This window comes from Eschrichtius robustus, chromosome 1, assembly GCF_028021215.1.
Source record: "Eschrichtius robustus isolate mEscRob2 chromosome 1, mEscRob2.pri, whole genome shotgun sequence".
In the NCBI taxonomy this organism is placed as follows: Eukaryota; Metazoa; Chordata; class Mammalia; order Artiodactyla; family Eschrichtiidae; genus Eschrichtius; species Eschrichtius robustus.
This window is the reverse complement of record NC_090824.1, coordinates 173,745,526-173,754,840: the sequence shown is the minus strand read 5'-3', so window position 1 is coordinate 173,754,840 and position 9,315 is coordinate 173,745,526. Positions and strand designations below refer to the sequence as shown.

Here is a 9,315-nt window from a genome sequence, read left to right as displayed (position 1 = left end):
TCACGCCAGGCGGGGCCGCTGTAAGCCGCTGCCCGCGATTGGCCGGAGCTGACATCATCGTCGCGCAGCCCCCGGGCCGGGCGCGGCGTGATTGGGCGGTGCGCGGGGCGGGCGCGGGCGAGTCACGTGGGGAGATGGGGGGGGCTGGGCGGGTAGGAGGGGAGGCTGGCAGCGGAGCTTTGAATAGGGAAGTTTTGCAGGGGTTACGTTTGCAGTCAGTCCGGTGTTTGCAAATATTGTGTGGGCTCGCGAGCGAGTCTCCGGGCTCCGGTAGGATCCGAACCCGCGGCGCCTAATTGCTGCCCACTGAGTTTGCATGAACTTCCCCGGCGCTGCAGGCACGGCTGCTGCGCTCCCGACTCCAGACCGCACACCTCCCTGTTTTTACAACAGCAGTGACTGTCTTTTCCAACCCGACATGGATGTGCTCCCAATGTGCAGCATCTTCCAGGAACTCCAGATTGTGCACGAGACTGGTTACTTCTCGGCGCTGCCCTCCCTGGAGGAATATTGGCAACAGGTAAATAGGAATTTTCATGGGCCAGGTGCCCGGGTGCGCCGAGGAGGGAGTGCATGCACTCACCGACAGGACGGTGTGTGGTTGGAGGTGCATTTCTTTTTCTTCTTTTTTTAATGGTTCGGGTAAATTTTTTTTTAAATTAAAATAATTAGTCTTAAAACGTACTTCTGCTGCCTCCGGTGTGGAAGGCACTTTAAAGGGGCCTTTTACAGCGTGGAGCGGAGTTGTCATTTGAGTGGGGCGCAGCAGTGCTTCGTCGCTTGGAGTGTTTTTGCCGTTTCTGGGGCTTATGAACTGCGTTCTCCGGAGGGCAGACCCAGCTCCGCGGCCTGATCCCGGCCCCAGCCCTTGGCAGAAGTTTGGTGCTTGTACCAGCTCCAGACTCCACAGCTGGATCTGGTCATATGAACTTGCATGGACTGCCAAGGGTGTTTTTTTTTTTAAGGGATTTTGGTTTTGTTTTGCTTTTTGGTGTTTGTACGTGGAGATTTTTTTTTTTTTTTAATTAAGGATTTCACCAGCGAAACATCCACCAGCTCCTTTTCTCTACCAGGCCATTTTCAGTTTCTTTACCTTCTTGGGAATCCTTAAGATTTGCCTCGATCTGCCTTGTTTTTCTTACCTGCTTCTTTTGTTGACCAGAAAAAAAAAAAAAAAAAAACCAATGTTTGCACAACCAGTGACTTATCAGTCATATGACAATGAGCCCGTCCGAATTGCTTCAAGTCAGAGTTTGGGAAGAAGAGTCTCTGTTTCCAGCATTTTTAGTGGAACTGGAATTTTTGGCATTGGACATTTAAGAAACAATTTTTCCCCCTTCCGATGCGTTAGGATTACCTGAAGGGAGGGATTCTGACACTTGTCCCATTATCTTTAAAGATAGAAGGAAGGTTTGGGGTTTTCTCTGCCCTGCTAGGCTGTTTGCTTTTTGTCACAAAGTGTATTAGCAGATCAAATATATATTGTGGGTTTCAAAGCCTAGAAGGCTTTTAGGGGAGATGAAATGCAAAGTGTTAACAACCTTCACATGCCTGCTTAATTGTTCCCAGCCCTTTCCTGCCTCCCTCTCCCCTCCAGGCTTTTCCTCCTAAAGAAGCTGCTTCCTAGGACGTGATTGAAATTGATCTAAGTAGTTTCCTTGGGCATTTGGGATTTGGGCCACAAGCCAGGCTGAGCTCTTGGTCGCCTTCAGAGGCTTTTAAACTCTCCCTGAGAGCTTCCTTCTGGTCCCCAGTGCTCGTCAGCATAATGGAGATTTTAAATTAGCCAGATTATTAAAGTTTAACAAGATCTCAATAAACGTGCTTTCCTTTTTCTTTGGAACAGCCATAGAATATCTTGCTGTCTCTCCACAGAACACTCTAGTGTGCTTTGTAACCCAGACGTCTAATTTTAGGGGTAACGAGAAAACAATGATTGTTTTTTCCCCCTCTGCTTGCTCCTGCTTGCTAGGTGAGGAGGGGGAGGGGGAATGGTCTATTCTGATAGCAGGCACACTGCTAAATAACCAAGCGGGAGCCCTTTGGGTGGGCTTTGCTAGTCCTGAAAATGATTTGGCTAAAAAGAGCAGAGTTTGCTGTAGAAACCTAAAGCTGTGGAATTGCAGTAGTATAGACAGCCTTATATGGACATGCAGGCAGTTGATCCTAGTGAAGATAAGGGCAGGCATAATTTAAACCTAAAACGTTTCCTACCGTTTTTCTTTTCCAGTGGCTAGAAAGTTTGAGATGGTGGGGAGAGGGGATGCTGGTCTCTCGGCAGTTGTAGCTTCTGGGAGGGTTGGTTGTGGGGCTGGGGGGGGCGCTCTGGCCCTGACTCGCTGCATGTATATTTGAACCGGGTCCTTTTTTGGCTGCTGGTCAGAATTTCAAAAGGAAGTCTCCTTTGGCATTGTGTGAAAGAAATAGAGTGATGACTCATACAGTTGTACTCTTGGCCAGTAGATAAAGTTCTCGTCCATTGTGGGACTCCCAGCAGGGCTGCAGAGGAATTTCCCCTCCTGCATCCTTTACAATAGCAGATGGCCATTCTGGAATGGTTTCTCCACTCCTGTTGTTGTTTTCCTCTGACCACTGTGGAAGTCATTTAAGTTGTGTGTGCGCATGGCCCTGTACTTGGGAATGGCATTCTTTGAAAGCCTATTAGGTCTGGGCTCTGCAGGAAACGGGTGGTTTCTCTGCAGCTCCTTCCTGACCCTAGACCATCAGCTGGCTGCGTCCGCTCACTGAGTGTGGCCTGTGCTGTCAGCGGTTCTCCAGAGGGAGACACATGCCATGTCAGAGCACACTGTGTTGAGAGCAGCAAGCCCTCTGTCTGTGCCTCTGGAAGGCGGATGTCTGGGTTTCCTTGATGCACAGGGTTCTCCGCTGTCAGATAATATGGTTAAACCTGTCTGGTGGGGGCAGGTCTGAGGCTGGTATTCTTTGTGTGGCTTACAGAAACTTATTAGAAACGTCAACACTGTAACTATAACAAAAACTGGCTCAGTGACCATCAGCCATTTGTGGCCACTGGTCCAACTTGGGGAAGCGGGGAGAGGTTTCACCTCTGGTTTTTCTTCTGAATGTGTACCCATTCCTAGAAGCAGCTTTCCTCTCACTCTGCTAAAGACATGGATTCTTGTAGTGATAAGGCCACAGTGTATTTGCCCTTCACTCCTGCATGTTTTTGGAAACGCGCTTTCAGTTCCGTTTTTGGTAGTCGTCACAATCACGTGCCTCCTTGTGGTTCCTTTCGCACAGACCTGCCTGGAGTTGGAACGTTACCTCCAGAGCGAACCCTGCTATGTGTCAGCCTCCGAAATCAAATTTGACAGCCAGGAAGATCTGTGGACCAAAATCATCCTGGCTCGGGAGAAAAAGGAGGACTCGGACCTGAAGATGTCCTCCAGTCCCCCGGAGGATGCACTCAACAGCCCCGGCTTTGGCTACAACCTGGAGACCAACAGCCTGAACTCGGACCTGAGCAGCGAATCCTCCGACAGCTCCGAGGAGCTCTCTCCCACCACCAAGTTTACCTCTGACCCCATCGGCGAAGTTTTAGTCAATTCGGGGAACCTGAGCTCCTCCGTCACCTCCACACCCCCTTCCTCCCCAGAACTGAGCAGGGAGCCGTCCCACCTGTGGGGCTGCATGCCGGGTGAGCTGCACCCCCCCGGGAAGGCGCGCAGTGGGACTGCGGGGAAGCCCGGCGACAAGGGCAGCGGAGACGCCTCCCCAGACGGCCGCAGGAGGGTGCATCGGTGCCACTTTAACGGCTGCAGAAAAGTTTACACCAAAAGCTCCCACTTGAAAGCACATCAGCGCACCCACACAGGTCAGTCCCTCCTGCGACCCGGGCGCCGCTGAATTAATTGCACCAGCCCTGGGAGGGGGCCGGGGCTCCGCAGGAGGCTGTCAGAGCAGACACGTCCTCACCTCCTTCCTTCCCTCAAAAGAGTTGGGTCTCTGGGGAGGACAGAGTAGGCGCTGAAAGACTGGACATGTGTGCCCGATGAATGGTTATCGCTTTCAGATTAAACAAACGAGGTAAATCACATTCTCTGTCTACACCGAGTACCCCATCCACTCTAGCCACCTGGGTTATCAAGGCCCACTGTGCAGTCTGCAGTGTCCACGTACAGTGTTACTCGGAGTTGCCTCTGATTTTTGGAAATGAAGCTCGAGGGTTGGGAGAGGGTGGCCGGGCGGTGTGGCGCAGGTGGGTGCCGGACACCATGTGGGGTCTGAGCTAGACCCATCGACTCTGTACGAAGCAGTATCATCAGCAGGTACTTAGTGAGAATTTCTCTGTGTATCATGCTGCCTTTGTTTTCTGATGCCAACTTTAAAAAATAATAATAACTTCTTAATGAAATATCACAGTCTAGACAATAGTTCCTTTTATAGTTACCGTGACCGTCTAGGATAACTGGTGAAGCATCACAGAAATTTTGGAGCTGGAAGGGGTCTTAGAGATCAAGTCATGCAAACTCTCGTGTTACCAATAATGAGAGGAGATCAGGATCCTGAAACAGCTTAGGGCAGAGCCAGGATCAGGACCCGGGTACCCTGGAACCAGGCTCCTGACTGTCCCAATAGCACACTCAGGACCGACTGTGGCAGTTGTTTTTTATTTTCTCAGGTAGCACTTTTAGTGAAATCATATTTGTAATCCGACCAAGGGATAAAGTCGACTGGGTCTTTCGCTTGTCATTTAGAAAGTGTTTTGAAGACCTTGGCATGGGGTTTCCCAGAAACTCATGACCTCAGTTTTGGAGAAATATAGTTTCCCGGAGGAAACTACAAAGCCTCATTCCACAGGGAAGTGAGTAAGGAACAAGATAAGTGCTTGAGAGAAACCGTTTCCATGGAGAAAGCAATAAAACCCAGCCCTGGCCAAGGCCGCGGGTCCAGTGGGCTGACACATCACCTCGGAAGTATTTCTCCAGTCTGAGTAATTGTCCTTCTTACACGTTCACTCTGATTACGGTCATGTGGGCCCTGCCAAGCCTGGGTCTCTTCCCCAGCATTGGAGGCCCAAGGCTAGGTCAAGAAAGAGCTCCTGCCTGTTACCTTGCGAGGGCCGGCTCCCAGCGCTAACTGAGGTGTATTCTGAATTCCTGAGGGCAGTGGCCTCTGGGCCTGCTCCTGAGTGGACTTTCCTGCCCCGTGTTGGGGTAGCAGGGCCCTTCCCTCACTGTTCAGTGAAATCATGGCGTGCCTGTCGTGTGCTCTCTTCCCAGGAGAAAAGCCTTACAGATGCTCATGGGAAGGTTGTGAGTGGCGTTTTGCAAGAAGCGATGAGTTAACGAGACACTTCAGAAAGCACACTGGTGCCAAGCCTTTTAAATGTTCTCACTGTGACAGGTACGTGCATGAACAGCAGGGGCGCGGCGGTGCCATCCCCGGAGCGAAGTAGGCATGCAGTCACCCTGCAGCAAGGCAGCCGTCTTCCTGGCCTGCACTGGCATCTCTCTTTTCAGCCCAGGACTTTTTAAAAAGGCTCTAATATGCCACTTGTCCAGGTTAGGAAGCACCGTGTACTGAGTGCGTGAGAATAGAATGATTTCATTCATACTTTCTGAAGATTGGCCCTTTAACGGTTTTCAAATTTGAAGGCTGGGCAGTAAAGTCAGGTGACATTCCCAAGAGCTGATTGGCAACCTCCTTGATGTATACTCCTGCCCTGAATGTGGATCGGGCTGACTCAGCATGATGACTCCCACCCCCCATGGGGAGGGCTTATTTAGCTGGGGGGAGCACGGGCAGGAGGTCTGTAACTGACGGGGCTGGAGACCTAACGTCTGGGACCCCGATTCTCTCTGCAGGTGTTTCTCCAGGTCCGACCACCTGGCCCTGCACATGAAGAGGCACCTCTGAAGGGGCAGAGCGTCGACTCCTGCGGGCTAAAAAGGCTTCCAGGCTGAGACGGCCGTGGAAGGAGGGTGCGTGTTCCAGCCAAAGCCATTTTGCACCCTACCCGGTCGCCTCCAGGACCTACTGGGAAGGTCTTTCGAGGGCGAAAAAAGTCATGTCCGAAGCGGCAGAGCACCCGGGGTGTGTGGTGTTTGGGTGGCCCTGGCCTCGCCACTGGTACCTATCCTCTGAGTGGTCCCTAAGCCTTTGCCGTGAGCATGTGCACTGAGAATGTTAGTGGTGGGTGGGCTGTATGTGGAGGGTCTCCTACGGACTGTGTGACGAGACAGAGTCCTTTCCCTTGCGAGGCTGCAAGAGACAGAAAAAAACATAGTTTGAATGTTTTGTGTGTGAGGCGTGTTCCATGAGATGAGATGGCCACCAGTCATTTCCCGGGGCGGGGTGGGGGGGGGTGTAGGTAGAGTCTGCGCCTTAGTGGAAAAAAAAGAAAAGAAAAGAAAAAAAGAAGGGAAATGTGGAGGGCAGGCGTGGGCGGTCAGGACCCGGGAGTGGCGAGTGGGTGTAGGGAGGGGAGCCCCTTTCCCTCTAGCGTGTGGCGAGAACTTTTGGTGTCTGGTTCAGCTGTGTGAAGTGAGTACCTTCTGCTACTCTCTGAGACAGAGTTCATTTGTTACCCATTGTATAAGCTGTGTATCTACAAATATAATACATTGATAACTTTTCCTTCTAAGACAAAAGTAATGCATGGTCTGGGGAATTATCTGCTTTTCCATTTTTAAATCAGGACTACAGTTTTGATTCCAGTTCACTGAGCAGCTAAGATACAATTGGTTGAATTCGGTGACCCCCTAGCCATCTGGGCCTGGCAATACACAATCCTTCCCCCCTTCGATTTCATAACACTCCCCTTCCAGAGAGGCATTGTGCAGCATAGGACTATTTTGTGAATGGTTCGAATTTGAATTACCTTTTTGGAGAATTTCGTGATGCCCTTGAAAGATGTTGGACACGAGTTGGGTGTCCAGGACACTAGGGCTGGGAATTGCTGGTCTAATGTCTCATTAGACTCAGAACCTAAAGTTTTTCTCAGTTGGGTGGATAAAACCACTAAAGCTTAGAAACTGTTTTCTCATGCAGCTAAGTTTCTCTTATTTATGCCTTGAGGACTAATTTCTGGTTTTCTAGCTGTTAATGCACTGTAGATCTTAACAATGGTGCCTTACGCAAGTGGCCCCTTATGTAGGGGTCTCGTACAGGGGTATGGGTGATGCATGCTTTATTAAGGCTCTTTTTTCACCTGGCTTTGTACTGTATCAATATATAATACAGAAAAAAAATCTCTTTAAGGTCCTCCTTCACAAAGTCAAATAGATGAAAACCCCCCAAACAAGTCAGTATTTACTCAGTAGTTTAGACAACTTGACTGTCAGTGTTAAAGTGGAAAACACGTGATAATTGGAAAATCAGACCATTTCTGCCACCGTGAGACTTCCGTATAGACTTTGCACAACAGTTGTACAGATCATACACCGGCTGTGTTTAATATGTAATATTTTCACACGTATTAAAGATACAGAAGTATAAAAAACAATGTATTTGCTTAAAAGGCACAAGTTTCTCGCGTATCTATCTAGCTATCTGTTGGTAACACAGAAAGTATATTACCTTTTTTTTTAAAGTGGGCGAAATTCTTGTGTATGTATATTTGTGTGTATAGTATGTGTATGTGTGTATGTGTGTGTATATATATATATACATATATATAGATAATATATACATATTTTTTTAAGGAGAAATTAGAATGTCTAGCTAGAAAATTCCACAGCCTGTGAAGACATATTTCAAAATGGCCACAAAGGAGGTAAACATGAGAACTCTAACTTTTATAAAGGCTTTCCCTTTAATTTAACAATTTGCCACAGGCTCTTGGCATCAAATCTCTTCCAGATTGCCAACTCGCTCATCATAATCGGCAGGTCTGGGATAGGGTACCTTCGCCATTCAAAACTGGCATGAACGGAATACTAGGCCGCTCGTTGGTCTCAGACACACTAAGGTTTTGATTTTGAATGTCAGCTTTATTGAAGATCGAGCCTAAGAGTAAGCTAATCACAGGGATTCTTTTTTAGAGCACTTTTTATGCAGATGAAGCTATTTTTTTCCAGCACATAGATTCTTCCAGTTTTCCAACGAGTAATTTCCCTGAATTGGCACACCGCAGCATGGACAGCTGATCCTCCATCCAGCTGCTGGCTCATGGGTGTGGATCTTTCCTTTATATATATTTATATATATATATACACACATATGAGTCTGGCTGGGCTGGTATTTTGTTTGGATCTTCCTAGAGATGAGCAATGGTGAAAGCTCACATAACTGGCTTTTTTTGTTTTTTGTTTTTTTTAATCTGGGCTGATGGATACACTTACCTAAAGAACTCATTTCATATTGCTGAGGGGGGAAATGCACTTTTCTTTTGGCAATTCTAAATCCAGGCACTTGATTTGCTGGATTTTGGAAAACTCCTTTTTTGGCCCTGCTGTGTGCTTAGCCATAACAATTCCATTCAGCAAGAAGGTAAACAAAAGACAAAAAAAAAACTTGCACTGGCTTGTCTCACTTATGAAACACCATGGAGTGGTTTGATTGGGTGGGGCTGGGTGCCACATATGTCAATGCCTGTAATTTTCATAATAAGCAAGTACATAAAGAATTACATTCTGTTCAGGTGATAACTGAGCCTCAATCAAGCAGAAACTTTTTGCTTGACATTAAAAAAAAAATTTCTATTAGTGAAATTTCTTTTTTTTTTTTGAAGCACCCTGTTATCTAAAAATATCTTTGTAAGATTTTTGTAAAATTTTGTTTTACAAGATTTTATTTGAAATTGTTTTTTGCAAGATTGTTATATTTCTGTATGAATGTATTTTTTATTGGAATAACATAAAAGAATTCTTATCAGCATCTTGAGTCTGGTTGTTTTTGTGTGTGGGGGGTGGGTGGCGGAGTGTTGAAACAAATTCCTGCCAGATTACTCACCCGGCTCCTCCTTGGGAAATCTTCCTTGTGCTACCCAGCGAACCACTTGTCTCCCCCCCACTCACTGCCCTTCCTGGCAGCAAAGGTGGAAATAGGAGCCTGGGGTTGCTCCCCTGATGGGCACTGAATTCTCCTCCAGAGACTGGCCACCAGGCCTTGGGGCACAGGAGGAAACACTTGCTGTGTTTTATCTTCCTGTCACTCCAGTCAGGAGAATAAATTGCAGAGGCATCCGCAGAATGTGAAACAAACACCTCCCTTTCACTTCCGCAGGCTCCTGCAGCCCTGTTCCACGGAGGCGGTCAGAGCTGGGCAGCCGCCTCTGACCTGGCCCGCACACCTGGCTGAGATGTCACCCAAGAGGGTGAAAAGGACACAGTTGGGACAGCAAGCCCTAAA

At 48.2% G+C, this 9,315-nt stretch overlaps 1 protein-coding gene across 2 annotated transcripts; it reads left to right on the top strand.

The window, feature by feature from the left end:
* The first annotated feature begins 202 nt into the window (after positions 1-202).
* On the top strand, positions 203-8,841 carry KLF6 (KLF transcription factor 6). 2 transcript variants are annotated; one of them, XM_068559575.1, is made up of 4 exons: positions 203-520; positions 3,262-3,835; positions 5,244-5,367; positions 5,829-8,841. In XM_068559575.1, exons 1-4 carry the CDS (start codon positions 317-319, stop codon positions 5,878-5,880), a joined length of 954 nt encoding a protein of 317 aa, XP_068415676.1. In that variant the 5' UTR covers positions 203-316; the 3' UTR covers positions 5,881-8,841. The 2 variants fall into 2 exon arrangements, with proteins under 2 accessions (XP_068415676.1, XP_068415677.1); XM_068559576.1 differs by lacking the exon at positions 5,244-5,367.
* The last annotated feature ends 474 nt before the right edge of the window (positions 8,842-9,315 follow it).